Here is an 18,899-nt window from a genome sequence, read left to right as displayed (position 1 = left end):
TATGCCCACTGCAGGGCAAAGGCCTCTCCCATACTTCTCCAGCTACCCCGGTCATGTGCTAATTGTGGCCATGTTGTCCCTGCAAACTTCTTAATCTGATCCGTCCACCTAACTTTCTGCCGCCCCCTGCTGTGCTTCCATTCTCTTGGAATCCAGTCCGTAACCTTTAATGACCAGCGGTTATCTTCCCTCCTCATTACATGCCCTGCCCATGCCCAATTCTTTTTCTTGATTTCAACCAAGATGTCATTAACTTGCGTTTGTTCCCTCACTCAACCTGATCTCTTCTTATCCCCTTAACATTACACCCATCATTCTTCTTTCCATAGCTCGTTGAGTCGTCCTCAATTTAAGCAGAACCCTTTTCGTAAGCCTCCAGGTTTCTGCTCCGTAGGTGAGTACTGGTAAGACACAGCTGTTATACACGTTTTTACTTAGGCATAATGGCAACCTGCTGTTCATGATCTGAGAATGCCTGCCAAACACACCCCAGCCCATTCTTATTCTTCTGATTGTTTCAGTCTCATGATCCGGATCCGCGGTCACTACCTCCCCTAAGTAGATGTATTCCCTTACCACTTCCAGTGCCTCGCTACCTATCGTAAACTGCTGTTCTCTTCCAAGACTGTTAAACATTACTTTAGTTTTATGCAGATTCATTTTTAGACCCACCCTACTGCTTTGCCTGTCAAGGTCAGTGTGCATTTGCAATTGGTCCTTTGAGTTACTAATTAAGGCTATATCATCAGCGAATTGCTAGTTACTAAGGTATTCTCCATTAACTCGTATCCCCAATTCTTCCCAATCCAGGTCTCGGAATACCTCCTGTAAACATGCTGTGAATAGCATTGGAGAGATCGTATTTCCCTGCTTTATGCCTTTCTTTATTGGGATTTTGTTGCTTTCTTTATGGAGGACTACGGTGGCTACGGAGGCGCTATAGATATCTTTCAGTATTTTTACATACGACTCGTCTACACCCTGATTCCGCAATGTCTGCACGAGTGCTGAGGTTTCGACTGAATCAAACACTTTCTCGTAATCAATGAGAAGCCATATATAAGGGTTGGTTATAGTCCGCACATTTTTCTATCACCTGATTGATAGTGTGAATATGGTCTATTGTTGAGTAGCCTTTACAGAATCCTGCCTGGTCCTTTGGTTGATAGAAGTGTAAGGTGTTACTGATTCTATTTGTGATTACCTTAGTAAATACTTTGTGGACAACGGATAGTAAGCTGATTGGTCTATAATTTTTCAAGTCTTTTGCGTCCCCTTTCTTATGGATTAGGATTATGTTGGCATTCTTCCAAGATTCTGGTATGCTCAAGGTCATGAGGCATTGCATATACAGGGTGACCAGTCTTTCTAGAACAATCTGCCCACCATCCTTCAAGAAATCTGCTGTAACCTGATCCTCCCCAGCTGCCTTCCCCTTTTGCATAGCTCCCCAAGGCTTTCTTTACTTCTTCCAGCGTTACTTGTGGGATATCAAATTTCTCTAGACTATTCCCTCTTCCATTATCTTCATGGGTGCCATTGGTACTGTATAAATCTATATAGAGCTCCTCTACCACCCACCTCACATTATTATGATTCTAATTTAGTGCCTTTGGTTTAAATAAAACACATTACCACTTAAAACAAAATTGGTGACTTAGTTATAATGAGTGTTTCTATAACCTACAATGTTCAGGAAACAATATCCAGTAAGCAACCAAATCAAAACACAAGACTGAGATATTTTAATCACACGGAGTAAATTTAATGATTGCCATTTGTCAACAGCTACCCAATAAAGCAAGAGCAATAAAAAAGTAGGGACAAGGAAGGTATGACAAAGTTTTTTTGTTGCGGAAGTCCTTTGAAGGCCAGATGCAACAAAATTTCAGACCATGCAAGAAAGCCTAGTTTAAAAAAATACAGATACAGAGGAGCCGCTGTGCAAAACTTGTTTGAAATACGAGCGGAAGTGTAACGAAAAGCTAATAAAAATAGCTGCTTTTGGTATTGAAACTGAAAAAAGAGATGCTGTCACTGCTCGCCAGAAGTGGCGCATAACCTAATGAGCCGCTCTTTGGCATGACCTTCGAGAATCTCTAAGGCCATGCTGCTGTGTAGCTTAGACACTGTGGACTTCGCGGGGTGCTGCTACAACCCCTCTCACTGTCGAGACACTCAGAACTACCACATCCTCTAAGTGGTCCCTGATTCTCCAGGTTGATGGCAATTCAAGTTATCCCAAACACACGGCACCCACAGCACGCTGAAAATGGCTGAAAATCTCGGACACAATGTGCTGAGATTTATGTCACAGTGGCACCACCAGGGTACACACATCGTCTGGTTAAGTGCTGTTAAAAGGCTGCTTACACACACACAAGAAGACTACAATCGCCAGCTTTGCAGCTTCACTGCACCTTAACTTAAACATTTCTAGCAAAAGTTAAATTTTGTTGCAGTTGGCCTTGAGGCATGAAATGCCTCACATCCCAGTGTGGTTTCAAATGGTTAAATCCACATTGAAGCAAAACAGTGAATCCAGTGGAATTCAAAGTGAGCGCAAAGAATCCAGCACAAGTAATGCCCGCACACTGCTATGGGACCGAACTTTCAATCATTTTCATCTTGAATTTAACTTTTGCTGGATAATTTGAACTTGGTCGTAACACATGCACCCAACCCTAATGGTGATCACAGTTGGTGACGCCACTAGCCGCAGCGTTCATCATGGCAGCACTTAACGTACAGTGAATGCCTCAAACATGCGTTATCTCCCATCCTAAACACCTATGTTCAGCTTTCCCCAGAAAGATTTGAAAGTGAGAACAGTAGCTCACAATGAATTATTCCAGTATTTAACTAATTCTATTGCATGCCTTTCTTCCAGGAAAGTGTTTGAAAATTGCTTAGGCGGTGCAGTCTGATAGGAAACTTAAAAACTAAAACCGCATTCGCGGCGTTCAATTGTCAAAGCCAGCCTACAGTGCCATGGATGGCAAGAGAGTGAGTTTTCTCACATAGTACAACAATGACGCCGTGCCGCTTTCAGTCTAATTATGGAAGCACATTCAAACAATAAGTTATTTTACACATTACGTTAGCGGCAACAGGTCACGTCACAGGTTCTTGCTGTTACTGAAAATTGTATGTCGCAGGATAAACTAGTGGTTACCGTATTTACTCGCATAACGATCGCACTTTCTTGTAAAAAAAAATTTACTGAAATTCAAGGGTGCAATCATTACGCGGGTTAAATTCTTGCGGGAAATTTAACCCGCGTTGACTTTTCATCCCGCTGCTGCGGGATGACAAGTCAACAGACAGGCGGCTACCACTGTAACAGAGCAGGACACCAAAACAAGAATGGCGGCCAGTGGAGCAAGCTGAACGCGCTGAAAGTGATTTTTGGTCATCTCGTGAGTACATTACGCGCATTGGAAGAGTTTCTTTCGTATCAGTAATGAATAATATTATTAATATCAGCAAGTTTGCGACAATAACGTAGCCATGTCGACTTTGAGAGGACAGAAACAAAGATGGGCGTGCATAGCTGCCAGTGACATCGAAACACATGTCGGGCGTGCTGCGGAAACTGCGGCATTTGTCTTCACTACTATCCTAACAAGGCATGTTTCCGTTAAGGGTGGGCGAATATCTTAGCTGTGTTACAAGCATCAGCATTTGAATAGGGTACACTTCTAACCTATTTGTGTAAACATGGCCACCATAGTTGCCGCTCGCGATTTGTTGCATGCCCACGAGTGCAGACGAGAAGAATCGAAAGGCGCCTTTTTGTTGTTGTTGGCCAAAACCATTATGAAGCCTACAAGTAATAAAGCCAAGGCATGTTTGGATGTAGCTTTCTTTTTTTTCATGGAAGTGAGGAAAGTGATGAAAGGAATGAAATGGGGCATCTGCTTAAGAATGTTTGCTGCGTGCAGACCGCTTGGTATGTCTTCAAGAGTCGTTTGCGCAGCATTTGGCAGTTTTCGACAGACGGTAAGCGCAATCCTCATTAGCTAGACTTGGCACACGACATATCGCTGCGACAAGTTCGGGGTGCGATCATTACACGGGAAAGGAAAAAGATAGAATTTTGACGACAAAATTCAGGGGTGCGATCATTACGCGGGTGCAATAATTACGCGAGTGCGATCAATATGCAAGTGCGATCAATAGAGAGCTTTAGCAGTGCCGTATTACGATACAGTAAGTGCGGTATACGGTACGGTATTACCGTTCCGTACTAACATACCGCGATGACCGAAGACGTTTTAGCTGCGTTTGTCGCTCGATGCGTACGGTAATGTGATAATGATGATAGCGGCTAACATTGGGGCTTTGCAGAATGCAATAATTATGCGCTGAGCGCGAAATATTTATTTTGACGAATACTTTTAGAAAGCTTTAGCTTGTCCATACACGCATTATTTTTTACAGAAGCGCCCAGCTACGGCAAACTTAAGACGCCAGTCACAAGGCCGGTAGCGACATCTTGTGACACTTCGTCCTGCAACATGTGAAACCTTTTGTTACATAGGTGTTCTTATCTGATCAATACATAAAAAAGGGTTTGTTTCTTGTAAATTGCACTGCTGCTGACACTTTACACCAGCAGATAAGTAGAATCTAGTTAGTAACTGCAATCAAATCTCTGCGTCCCCTCTAAGTAAACTCTGCATCACTAGATGGCGCCACCTACCTGATTTTTTTTTTTATGCCACTGTTTACTTGTCACTTCGTCGCTCCGCAGAAGGTGATTTAAAGTAACCTCTTGCCTTGGTATTATCATGGTAAAAAAAGCACGCGAGACGTGGACTCTGTGGCCGACATCAGCTTCTCACTGTTTTGGCTTGGTGCAGCTCAGCTCGCGACCCACGGTGCCAGCCGAGCCTTACCGACTCCTTACCGTCTAGTATGCCGCACAGAAAGTCACTCCATACGGTAAAGTTCATGCATGCACAGTCCTCGACCGGTACGGTATTACGTACTTACCGTACCGTATACCATACTTTCCGTAGCACCGCTATAAGTCCCTATTATGCAAGTAAATACGGTAGTCTAGGCATGGTCACAATCCTGTTTGCGATTGTTGCAGAGTCATTTGATAAATGCACACTGTCGAACGTGCTGTGGACCGTACGAAGGATGACATGTCTGAGTCTTCATCTTTGGTGTTACTTTGGTGTTACTGATCTCAATCCAATGGAGCAGCTCGATCTTATCGATAAACAAAAATGGTTTTCTTCCTGTGTTGCAGTTAAAGACGTGAGCTGTTTACATATGAATGTACAATCTGCTTGTAACAAACTTGGTGAACTAGAAACCTTTTTCGATGACATAAATGACCTCTGTGATGTCATTATGTTATGTGAAACCTGGTACTCAAATGATGTTAATATTCTTCGACTACCGCAAAAGAAAACATTTTGCTTGAACAGAACAACTCGACGTGGCGGTGGTGTCTCTCTGCTGGTGAAAAATTCCATACCCTGTGACATATTGGAAGACTTTACAACAATAACGCATAACTTCGAGTCATTGTGCATTCAAGCTGATGGTGTTATATTTGGTGTGTGCTATCGTCCACCAGAGGGTATCGTGCAGGAGTTCCTCACTTTTGTAGATAATCTGTTGGCGTATGCATGCGAAAACAAGCAAAAAGTGGTCCTTGGCGGTGATTATAACATTGACATGAGTGCATGTAGTGCTAGACAGCATGACTTATTAAATATAATCTTGTCGAACGGTTGTATAAATGTTATAGAATCGAGTACTAGAATCACAATGTCCTCGGAGACCACGTTAGATCTATTTATTATAAATTATGAGCCTTCATATGTGAAAAACGCTGTTTTAAGCTGCCCAATTGGTGATCATAATCCAATACGCATTTTTATCGAACGCCAGTTAAAAAAGGTAAACAAAAATATAACTAGGATATTTCAGAACGTCAATGAGCGTACAATGGCAGCGTTTCAAACAGAATTACAACGAGTAAGTTGGGAGGACGTACTTGAGGAACATAATGCTGAAAGAGCCTACAATATCTTCATTGAAAAATTCTTAGTTGTCTATAAGAAACACTTCACCGTTAAACAATATAAGCCCAAGTCGTGCCGTAAACCATGGATAACAAGAGAGCTACTAAAGAAAATAAAAAAATGTGATAAGTTGTACGCCAGATTCATTAAAACTCGTGAAATTGCTGATCTTAAAGAATTTAAAGTTTACAGGAACAGTCTAAACAAGGAAATAAGGAAAACCATAGATAACTATTATCTACAGTCCTTTTTATTGTGTGATGGAAACTCAGAAAAACTGTGGAGGAACCTTGATAATATATTGGAGCGGAAACAACGCACAGAACCTATTGAAAAAATTAGCCTAGAAGGTCGTTTACTGTCCGAAACAGACATGGTGAATGCCTTTAACGAATATTTCCTGAACAGAGAAACACAAGCGCATACGCGCCCGAAAGCCACTCTCTCCCTACCCGGAAACTCAAACACAGTCTTTTTCCATCCAACTAATGTTGGCGAGGTCTGCTCTGTATTTATGGCAATAAAAAACTCTAAAAGTTGTGATTCAGACGACCTGCAGATAAAACCCATAAAATACGTCATACACGATATAGCCCCCATTCTAGTTCATATCCATAATACCTCTATTGCTGAAGGCATCTTCCCATCAAAAATGAAGGTAGCTAAAGTCATTCCAATACATAAGAAGGCTGACAGGCTCAATATTCAAAATTATCGCCCCATATCAATTTTACCGCACTTTTCTAAGGGACTTGAAAAAATAATATTGATCCAGTTAACATCCTTTTGTGAAAAATATCGCGTTGTCACGAAAGCTCAGTACGGCTTTCAAAAAAACAAATCAACACAGTTAGCACTACTACACCAGAAAGACCATATACTGCAAAATTTTGAAAGGAAGCAACTGACAATAGGTATATTTATAGACTTTACTCAGGCATTCGATTATATTAACCATAACCTATTATTAACAAAGCTTGATACGTATGGTATCAGGGGCCTCCCACTGCAGTTAATTAAGTCATATTTAGAAAAAAGACAGCAATATGTGCACATAAATACATTAAATCGTTTTCTGGAGAAATAAAAACAGGAGTCCCACAAAGAAGCATTCTTGGACCGCTACTTTTTAACTTATATATAAACGATATCGTTCTGATCTATCCCAAGGCAAAATTTATCATATATGCAGACGACACTAGTGTGTTTATTTCATCGGCATCTTATACTAGTTTAATAAACAGCGCAAACGAGTTTCTCCATAACATATCCTCATGGTCTATAGAAAATTATCTAAAATTAAATTCAAATAAGACAAAAGCCGTAATCTTTCATGCGAAAGGCACAAAGATTCCACAAAGCCACACTTTAGAGATGAACAAAGGGAGCATAGAAATAGTAAATGAAATTAAAGTATTAGGTACATACTTCTCTAGTACTCTAAACTGGGATCGACAAGTAGATTCTGTAGTACAAAAGCTTAGTCGTATAACAGGAATGCTGAACAAGAGCAGATATCGCCTACCAACATCCGTAAAAATATTAATTTACCACTCACTATTTGCATCACACATTAATTATATGCACCTTGTGTGGGGCACAACAACTGAAACTAACCTCAGGAAAATACACTTACTACAGAAAAAGATCGTACGTATCATTGCAAATGTGCCATATCACAGTCACAGTGAACACCTCTTTAAACAATACAACATACCTACAATCTACTCTCTATACAACCGCTCTCTCCTTCGTATATGGCACTCAAACTCAAACTCTGAAAACAGCGTATTTAATGAAATTGCTTGTCTGCAAAGAAATACAGCTACCTATATTACCCGTCACGGAGAATATTGGTCTATACCCCCTTCAAGAACTAACTACGGTTTGCAAATGACGAAAAATAAATTACCCAGACTGCTTAATACATTACATGACGCTGGCATTGACATCATTAACATAACACGGTCAGAACTGTCGTTACTTATCAGAACCTTCTCCTAAATAATGAATCAAGCGTAATTTCTTTTTCACCTGTATTCACATGTGTGTCTTGTTAAATGTTTGTAATGACATAATTTTTGCTCGTCCTTTTCTGTCTCTTAATTATTCCAATATTAATCGACCATCGTATCTTTTCACTTTTAATTATGCATCGTCAAGTGTACGCGATTTTCACTTTTATTTACGTATTGCCAAGTGTATGTAATGGGGTGGTGCGTAATATCTGCATTACTTTTATTTGTCCTTATCCCATTTCTTTGTTTCTTTTTTGTTTGTTCCGTTATAGAAAATTCTCTTGAATTGATTGATGATTGTAATTATTATTTATATGTAATGTTCTTTGCGTACGGCTGATTGCGCTACTCACTGCCACCATGTAACACGGGGGCTAAGGGCACCTCAAGCTGCCTCATTGCAGCTTTTATCTTAGCCCCCGTCATTGTATTTTAGCAATGGAAACAAATAAAGAAAAGAAAAGAAAGTGCTGTCCGAGAGTGATGATGACAACATAAGGTAAATAAATTTCCATTTTGTGAAAGTAAAGCTTGCTGGTTTCACCTTTCAATTATTGCCTGGATTGAAGGAAAGGTGAGTCCTTCTTGCTAAAATATTGACATGTGTTCTTGTTTATCTTTCTCCGGTGACCGCTTTTCACCGGCTAACAAATGTCAAATGTTATGGCTCGGCACACGATGCATCGGAAGTTTCTCGAATGATATCGATGGTTCTGTCCGTTCTCTATTGTCACCAAACCTTATGCAATCTGATTGTATACGCGACACAAAATAATTGTGTGGTATTTTCTGGAAGGCACACAGGCACCAGCGCTTATGCTGGTAGCTTCAACAAGTTACGTGTAAAAGTCAACGCACTTTACCTGCACATCAAATTTTCGCCAATCGCCGACTTTGCTAGCAGGTATCATTGTGCATTTGTGTTTTGCTGGGCACAAGTTAGCCCAATAAATAGTTAAATGAGTAACTCACAGTTTTGACACTACATCGTTCTTCACCATCACTACAATGTGGCATCTGGTGAAAGTGCTTCATTGTTTATGTTCTGGACACCCCTGTAGATCCGTGAAGTAAGCACCATCCAGGAAGACAACACCAATGTCACTGTGGAACATCAGCCAGCCGCAGGCTATAAAACCTGCCCTAAGAGTGTGGACTTCAATCCGAGCAGACCAGATCGACCAATACCAAGTCAGTAGGCACAATGACCAGCTCTAGCATCACTTGTCCTGTGCCAACAGCCTCGGGAGCCACCAACTTTCTATGGGTCATCGGCTGATGACCCAGAAATCTGGCTTCAGACCTACAAAATATTCACAACATTAACTGGAACTGTGAGGACAAGCTGCGCCATGTCTATTTCTCTTTGGGTGACTCTGACATGGTTTGAGAATCAAGAGCCAACGTTAACGTCATGGGACCTGTTTCGGAGTAGCTTTCTTCAGGCCTTTACAACTGTTGTATGGAGAGAAAGGGCTGACTGAAGTCCTTCAAGAACAATGAACGCAGCTAGACCCGCCTGTTCCGCCATGCCAACCCGAATATGTCAGAGGCAAAGAAAGTTTGTTTCCTAATGCGGGGAGTGAAGCAAGACTTGTTCGGTGGTCTAATTTGCAACCCACTGAAGACCCGTCACAGAATTTCCCTCGGAAGTTACTGCCATCGACAAGACGCTGGAAATGTGCACCAGACAACCCGATCATCAAATGGCTGCGCCAACGTAGGAGGTCCAAGCAGTTGGCACCAACTTGCGTGAGACCATCTGAGCAACTGTGTGCGAGAAGCTACACAGGACGTTCCCTAGGTTGCAGCCTCGGGTGGCCTCAATCGCTGACATGCGAGAAAAAATACAACGGTCAAGTGCAGCCAGAATCAACACAGCCCCAGCCTGAAGCAGTGACCTACATTGCCGTCGCCTGTCATCAGCTTCCTTTACCACACCCGTGCCAGAGCCCGGTAACGTTGCAGTTCCACCGCCAGCAACTGCTATTACCAGCCCATCTGCCTGTCAGCCTGCACAATGCCCCGAGGAAGACAGACATGTGGCAAGCTCCCAACCACCACCTGCTTTGCTATCACTGCAGAGAAGCAAGCCACGCCTACCGCCGATGACAACACCCGGAGAAGGTACTATGAGGCTTCACCATCAACACGCCACGTCCACAGCTTGGTGAACAACCATGTGACATCGCCAGCTACCTCACTGCAATGCCCCGACGACTGTCCTGTTCGCCGTCACTAGGGCGCTACCTACCACTGCTGTGCAGACTATACAGTGGCCCAGCCCTGGGCCGGATTAAACCTCGAAGCCAAGAAAACACTATTTAAAAAAGAGCTGATGACCCGACATAACATCGCTGAGACAACCCAATGCAGCCGTGACCCAACACTGCGTCAACACTGCAACGCAAGACAAAGAACCTCTGTCCTCGACATGCTTCTCAACGGCCACAAAGTCACCACTCTAGTGGACACAGGAGCCGATTACTCTGTCAGAAGCAGATAATTCGCAGCCCAATTCAAGAAAGTCAAGACTGCATGGGACAGCCCTCACATTCGGACAGCTGGAGGACACCTGATAATTCTGAGTGGAGTCTGCACAGCAAGGATTTGAGTTCATGACCACACCTACCCTGCGATGTTCATTGTACTTCAACAGTGCTTGCGAGATGTAATTCTGAGCACGGGCTTCCTGAGCCAACACAGTGCAAATTATCAATATGAAGTGCAAGTCGATAATGCTATCCCACGACCACATGATACCACCGGAGAGCTCTCATAGTTACCATGCTTTGAGTGTGCTCAAAGATCAAGTCAGCATCGTGTCTCGTTCCAGCATTGTTATTTCCGTCGGCAGCGAAACACCCACTGATGTAGAAAGCATCATCGAGGGCGACCAACGTCCACTGCTCAATCATGAAGATTGCGTAGCAAGTGCTCAAGTGCACAAAGGGAATGCAAAAGTAATGCAGGAGTTCAAGCACATCAACAAGGGCACGATGCTCGCGTACATTGAGGAAATTGTGGAAACCAGCAACGCGTTTGTCCTCTCGGATTCTGCCACATCTACCCCAACGACCATAGTTCTTGAGGCAGACTTCGACCTAAATCCGAGTCTTCTCATGAGTAAGCAGCAACAGCTAAGAAGTCTTCTCGAATGATACAAAGACTGCTTTTTGATGTCATCGAGGATTCAACAAACACCAGTTGCTAAGCAATGCATAATAACTGAAGAATTAGCTCAGCCCCTCCGTCAGAGAGCCCACACCGAGGCAAATACTAGAAGATCAATCAGCTGTGTGTTTTCGTGTTTTTTCTGCCTCTTGTTTAATTCAACAAAGGCAGATAATTTGACCAACTTCGAAGGTCCAGTCAGGGTCGAGTTAATGTAAGTTGACTGTAAGGAGGTCCAAATGCAATACGATAAAAGCCCAGCTTGATGCAATTAAGTTTTCACACTGCCAAAGGACAAGGTACCTTCACATCTGGTGGCACATAATTGCTTGTGGTGTGGATGAGCGTCTGGTCGAGATCCACCAGAAGGACGAGCTTGCGTAAGCTGCGCAGCCGCTCTTCATCGGCTTTGCCCAGCTGGCGAGCTTGCTGAAAAAGTTTAAAGCACTTTAGCGAATAAAGGTCTTGCACAAGTGTATGAGCACGTAATTCGGCATTAAAGGGCCCCTGAACAACCCCTAACATTTTTTTACAAATTTCAAATAGACATGTGCATGTTGTACAGAACGCTCTGATGACCATCCGTGGCTACTGCGGCAGCAATAAGCGACGTGGGGACGCTACAAATACAAAAAGCAGCTCCTCTCCTGGCCTTTTTGGCATCTCTTTTGGTACTCCTTCGCGCATTGTGATGTCACCAGGGTGAAAAACTGTTGACTGGTTGGTTGATGAGGAACAACAGAGCCAGCATGAAAACAGCCAGCTGAGTGTTCTGAGAATGGAGGGAGGCTCGCCCATCGTGCAGCCCTGAACCTTTCATGAAGCTTCCATTTGGTCGGCGTCGCGTGGAGGCTGATAAGGGGCAGACAATGGAGGAGTCTTTCTTCTGGTCTGCTGAAACGACCTGCAGCTTTCACTGTGTCACATAATGTTGGTGAGAGTATGCGACGAGGAGGAGCAAGAGCTTAGTGGGGAGAACAGCGAGGGTGAAACAAACTGTGGTGGCCACGTAGACGTTCAACAAATGGCTGCAACTTTGCTATCACTGCATCATTCTAAAGAAATTATTTAAGCTATATGTGTTCCTTCTAGACTCGGACACATCAGCCACTATGTAATTTTCGAGCTGTGGGTTGTTTAGAAGCCCTTTAAAACACAACCACAATGACAGGTACACTGATACCCATCACAGGCACTTCTGCAAGGTACGCTCGCTTATGGTGAGCTTTTCTTGGAGTAAAACAAGTTTTTTTAATGTCGCCTGTGGCGGCCTTAATGTCCTATTCCTTGAGCTGGATTGCTGAAAAAGATGGGCACTGCTTGCACAAGAAATCAGAACGCATAAATAAATAATTAACAACACTTTAATTCTAGGCTTTTATGTGCTAAAACCACAATCTGATTATGAGGCACACCGCAGTGGAGCACTCCGTATTAACTTCGACCACCAGGGGATCTTTAACGTACTCAAAATGCACAGGACCATGGGTGCTTTTGCATTTCGCCCCCATCGAAATACCTTCGTCGCGGCCAGGATTTGATCCCGCGACCTCATGCTTAGCAGTGCAACACCATAGCCACTAAGCCACAACGACAAGTAATTAATAACCCGTCACAATGTAAATTTTTAACTACTTACTTACAGCCCATATTGCCATTTATGAACTGCAGCTGGCGAGCTTGCACTCGATGGCACTGCGTATAATGAGGGTGCAGCTTGTGGCATCAACAATACAGATTTAGTAGCCGAGCTTATGGTAGGTTATGGTGTCTCATCTTCAAAATTTTCCGTTCTTAGAAAAAGATATGGGTCGACCTTTACTTCAATTATATATTTCTATTCCTCCGAGAGTTCAATATACAGGCATCAACCTATACCCCTCTTCGACCTAATTTCGATCAGATACGGTAACCATACAAATTGCAAAGTGGAGGGGAGAGCCAAAGAAAGCTATTGCTTCAGAAAGCAAACTGAAGTTTTGCCTGAAACTGCACAGATCTGTCACGGAGACACTGACATAATTGGACAAGACCAAAAAGACGGGAGCACAAAAGGCAGGTGACGCTGCCTGCCTGAAGTTCCCTCACCAACTCACTGTGATGTCACAGATCATGACAGTGTCTGCTCAGGTCCAGTTAATTGTTTATATGTTAATAAGAGATACACTGCGTTCTATGCATCGTAACGGGATCAAACACTCTGTCATAATTACGGATGGGTGCAGAACTATGTTGAAATCTATGATGGCACATTGATGTATAGTGCTCAGCGATTCGAGTGCGATAATTAGCCCAAATGGCAGTGCGCACTTTTTGTGCCACAGGTGGGTGGGTGTCAGAGACACCAAGCTGTGGCATGCGACAAAGGCAAGAGCCTTTGTGTGATGCATTGTGACTGAATTTGGTCCTCCCAGCAATTGCCCAGCAATCGTCAGTTTTTTTTTATTTTTATTTTTTATTTGGGAATACTGTCAATCCCTTCTTGGGATTTTTACAGGAGAGGGCAAAACATACAAATACAGATTCAGTGCTAATATATATATATATATATATATATATATATATATATATATATACATAAATATATTTAAGGGTAAAAAAAATAAAGGCAAAAACATGCAATACACATGACAATAATAAATAAACTGATGATGGCACTTGAATACAATAATTACACTGAGAGGAACACTGTAATATAAGATTATGAACAAGGTTATGCTTTGAGGAATGCAAGCACAGAGCTCTCAGCGAGGGTAATAAATTTGTCTATGGTGCGCTGGGCCATGACTGATGGATGCAAGCGATACCAATCTCGGACAACTTGTGGAAAAAAAGAATATCGGAAAGTATTATTGTGACAGAAATATTCTTCAAGGGCGAGTGCATGTTGTGACGTGTTAGTCTTGTAGTGTTTATACGAACAAAATCTGTGGGAGACATCTTTAATGCATTATTAAGCAGTAAGTACAAAAACTTTAGACTGTGTAATTTAGCACAGCTGGACCACGTGTGAAGCCCAGCCGTGGGTAAAAGATCTGTGGGTGAATGCACGCATCCATAGCAGTTGAAGATAAAGCGCACAGCTTTCCTTTGAACCATTTCGAGTGTTTTAACATTGTTTTTAGTGTGGAGGAACCAAGCTATGTTAGCGTATTCTAAGACCGAACGGATAAAGGTGACGTAAGCTACAAGTTTTGTATCAGATGTAGAATGACGAAGGGCCCTTTTAAGAAAAAATAACTTGTTCATTGCTTTGGTAGCTACGCTTTGAACATGTGTAGTCCAGTTTAAGTCAGAAGTGATGACTACACCCAAGTACCGATATTCAGTCACACTACTGATATTCATGTTATTACAAGAGTATACATATTCTAATTTACACTTTTTCCTTGTAATGGACATAGAGACCGTTATTTCGAAATTAATTACCATCTGCCATTTATTACACCACTTTGCAATTTTTTCTTAGAGCGTTGTTAAGTTTTTCCTGGTCATTAGTCTTTTATTTCTTGGTATAGCACACAGTCATCAGCGAATAGTCGCATTTTTACATCAGTTTCATTTGATATGTCGTTAATAAAAAGTAGAGTTCAAGAAGTTCAAGTAGTGGTGGCCGTAATGTGGGCCGATTATAACGTTTGAATGGTTGAGCGCTGTACCAGTGCCGAGGCTTTGGCGTGAAATTCAACATTACACATTACAAGGCCTGTCCTATGCCATTTCCTCTTCTTAAGCAGACCAACAATTTCCAAGAATGTGTCACAAGATTTTGATGGAAATGAAAAGGCCACGATTTATAGTGATAGAATCGAGCATGCTGTCCAAGGTTCAAGTAGAGTCTGTAGGTATAACCATAACACCAGATCTCACTTGGTCGTCCCACATAACAAACATTTCTAACGAAGCAAATGAAGTTATTGGCTACCTCAGACGAAACCTATGACTCGCTCCTCCTTCTGTGAAACTTTTAGCATATTTAACGCTACTTCATCCGAAACTTTAATATGCTTGCGTTGCCTGGGACCCACACCAATCTAATCTGTCTAAAACGCTAGAATCTGTCCAGAATAGGGCAGTTAGGTTTATATATTCAGATTACTCACGTCACTCCAGTGTCACTAACCTAAAGAACAAAGCCCATCTTGTAAACCTAGAATTGCGACACAAAGTCGCTCGACTAATTCTCTTTCACAAATCCTTCCATTCTTTGTCTGACGCATCTGTTATCATGCCCGCACATCGCACATCTTCCCGTACTAACCAACAAAACACTGTTTATCCTGCGCATGCCCGCACAACTGCACATCTGTGCTCATTTTTTGTTCAAACAGCCAAGGACTGGAACGACCTTCCGCCCCATGTCGTGCACCACTCCAGCCCCACTCTGTTCAAAGCGCACATTGAACAAACCCTGTACGAATGCCCACCCCTTATGTAACACCCCTGCACTGGTGTATTTCAGGTATAATAATAAATAAATAAATATATAAATAAATAAATAATTTTCAATAAGCATAGAAGGTAAGAAAAACGGCATGTTTCACCACGCTGCGGTGAAACCTTTGTATAGATATGGTTGCTGACCATGTAATCATAGACTATTGTACGAAAGTTAGCTGTTATTAAGAGGACTACAAGTACAGCTTAACATTCCAGTCTTTGCATTATATAGGCATTTTACGCTTTATTCTATGCATATTACGACCTCAAAAGGTTTACGCAAACAAGTGGTACTGCCTTCGTAGCAACAAGTAGAACAACAGAACCTAGGTGAGCCGTGGCATCACCTAGTGCATGGCAGCACACATCAGTGCTTTTGTACGTGCGAGTTTGTGAGTGAGTAGCCCGAGTTCTGTGGCCTCCTTGTGAGATACAAAAAGCCATCAACTACTTGTGCCATAAATGGGCGCCAGCTCTGCCTCAATACATAGCATATACAAGCATATCTTACCACTTCTCACTAATGCCAGCTTAGGACTGCTATCCCACTCGCCTACAGGGTGTCTACAAAGTCGACATTTCCAAATTCCCAGAGTTTTCCAGGTTTTGCCTGAGTGCCTTTGCAAATTTCCCTGAGTGATGCAGAACTATGTTTTATGTCAAGATGAGCTGTAACCATATCGCCCGATGCTGTCACTCTCTAGTAGGCATATGAAAAAAATTGAAGAAAGAAAATGACTTAATCCAATTTGAATACTAAGGAGTAGTGTTCATGTTATTCAAAAAGAGAATAGAAGGGAGGGGTTAGTAAGATGCACAGCAAATAAAATGTCTTTGAAAGAAATTGCGAATCGAGACAGACATTCTCATATACGAATAAAAAAGGAGATGCATACAAACGCAAATATTTTCTAATATGATCTATTTCTGTCAACTGATAGCAAGCTCAGTGGTATGAGGCCTGAACTTTGTCACAATTGAGAATCTCTCTCAACAGCTTGTAAGTCAACCTCGACTGTCCTGGCATACTCTCAGCCCGCGCACGACGCCTCAGTGTAGTGTTTCACTGCTTTAAAGATTGCAAATATTGGCAAGTCTGAGAGCAACAAAGTGCATTTTGAGTGGCACCTAATTTTTATTGGTTTCCGAGAAGCCGGTGATGTTGGTGCAACAAACAAGAAGGTCATAGCACTGGCCCCCCATTGCAGGGTGCCTATAGTACTGCGTGTAAGCCAACATTGCGTATAGTATTTCAACATATCTTTTTACAAGCATTCTCCTGAAAGAAACACTTTCAGCAATATATTTTGGACCTTTTCTTTATGTATATATATTTGTTAGTATTAATAAAAACGATCGCTGTATTTAGGTAGCTTTTGCAAAAGTACATGGTAGTAAATGGACTAATGTTAAAAGGTGTTGCAGCTTTCAAGTTGCACCACTTTTGTTTATCCTCTCCAGCACAAAAGAAGGTCGGTGCCTCTGCATGTCATATGAGTACCTACATCTTTTGGTGCCTTCACCTTCACTTGTGTCTTTCTCTTCAATTATAACTGGTTTTATTACTTCCTCCTGCATGTGTATCAGGGCTATGCTTGCATGCTTCGCTCAGAAGAACTGTGTGTAGCATCGCTAGTTTATGATCAGACCCCGGTCAATAGGAAGGATGGCATCATACTCACCTCCTGAGTGACACGAAGTTCAGGTACATTGTGAATCATACTGACGGAGGCCACGTCGGCCGCGGTCGGCACTGCTTCCCCCAGCCTGAACGCAAAAAACAACGATCGCTATAACGTAACGTTGCTTGTTCTCGAGTTAACTAATTCGCACTGCAGTAAAGAAAATCAACAATGGCGAATTCGAATACAAGCACCGCAATTTGCCATGTTGATCGAGCGTCACTTTCTTCCAGTTTCACTTTCTTCTACCACGGTCCGCGTATTCGAATGAGCACTTGTTCATATTCATCAGAACGTTCATCGCAGCTGGCGAACACAAGACGACGCACTTACTCTCTCAGGTCGGCCCCGCATTCGGCACAGAGGTCCTTCATGACGACGGGATGCGTACACAGGGCCAGCTTCAACAACACATCCCTGCAACACGATACAGCTAATCAATATCCACTCGACAACTGCGCTTTCGAGGCGCGCTCAACGCAGCGTACCCGCGTTATTTCTATTTATCCGCATACGCACAAGGATGAAGGAATAGGACGCGATCGGCAAATAAGCCACACACAGGCAATGAGTAGGAGTCAAACGGAACAACACGAGTGCAAATTTAATCTGTCGCTCGAGTAACTGCCCGCTACGAATGCGCTGCAAACAGAAAAACGCCGAAGGCACGCGCATGTCGGTGTAGCAAGGCTAAGTGCGAGCACAAAACTCCGTTGCTCCGATAATCGTAAGCACTGCATTCTTTTCGCAGCTAATGCGGCGAACTCGGCAATGCGACTACGCTGTTCAAACGAAAGCGCGCGCGCGCGCGCGCATCGCATAATTTGAAACGGTGTCGTTCAGTTCGGCAAACCCCGCGAAAGAAAGAATCGAACGTTACTCGCGAAAAGCAGCCAGGTGCAAATAGAACTAGCTGAACGAACAAAACCGCAATCGTTCGTACCCTGGTTTTAGGACGTCTCCTTCTTGGGCCACCAATGTGTCGACGGTGCCATCACATTCGGATTTGAGCTTGTACAACTGCGCGTCTGCGTCGGAACTTTCGCCGGATTTCTCGTACAACAAGATACCAGTGCCGTGCGAAATCCGGCTGCCCGCTTGGATCTTCCATTTGGCGATCTTGATCGGCGTACGGCCCGTATGCCGAAGCACGGAGGCAGAACTGTTTACGTTTTCCATGTGCCGGAGATCAATAAACAGGACTCCCGAAGGGAGGCAGCCATTACAATAAAGGTAGCTCCGCAGCACAATAATAATGTTCGAAATGTTATGTTGATATATTTTTTTAACTTTTAATAAGTGAGTTTTTTGTTTTCTTTTTGAAAAATAGGCTCATTTAAAGTTTTTTCAGTTAATTTTTACTTTTGCTCAGTGCGAGGCCGTCGTCGTTACTATGACCACTATGACATTTTTGTCAGCGATCACCAACCAACGCACCAACGATCGTTGATTGATCCACTGTGTGCTGCCAAGGGGGGTTTGAGTAACTTTATTAGATACTATACTACAGCACAGCTCCTTTCCTCAGGGGCGCTTTA

At 42.8% G+C, this 18,899-nt stretch overlaps 1 protein-coding gene across 2 annotated transcripts in view; it reads right to left on the bottom strand.

Annotated features, from left to right (window-relative positions):
* LOC142568150 (RNA polymerase II subunit A C-terminal domain phosphatase-like) overlaps positions 1-18,578 on the bottom strand; it is a 91,299-nt gene extending 72,721 nt beyond the window's left edge. The window contains exons 1-4 of one of the 2 annotated variants that reach the window (XM_075678227.1): positions 18,305-18,578; positions 17,695-17,778; positions 17,362-17,446; positions 11,543-11,668 (exon numbers count right to left, since the gene is read on the bottom strand). In XM_075678227.1, coding sequence (XP_075534342.1) covers positions 11,543-11,668; positions 17,362-17,446; positions 17,695-17,778; positions 18,305-18,540 — 531 coding nt within the window. In that variant the 5' untranslated portion in view covers positions 18,541-18,578. The remainder of the gene's footprint in view (positions 1-11,542; positions 11,669-17,361; positions 17,447-17,694; positions 17,779-18,304) is intronic. The other variant, XM_075678228.1, reaches the window with a different exon arrangement.
* Positions 18,579-18,899: the final 321 nt, after the last annotated feature.

This window comes from Dermacentor variabilis, unplaced genomic scaffold (genome assembly GCF_050947875.1).
Source record: "Dermacentor variabilis isolate Ectoservices unplaced genomic scaffold, ASM5094787v1 scaffold_17, whole genome shotgun sequence".
Lineage (NCBI taxonomy): Eukaryota > Metazoa > Arthropoda > Arachnida > Ixodida > Ixodidae > Dermacentor > Dermacentor variabilis.
This window is presented reverse-complemented; position numbering and strand designations above follow the sequence as displayed.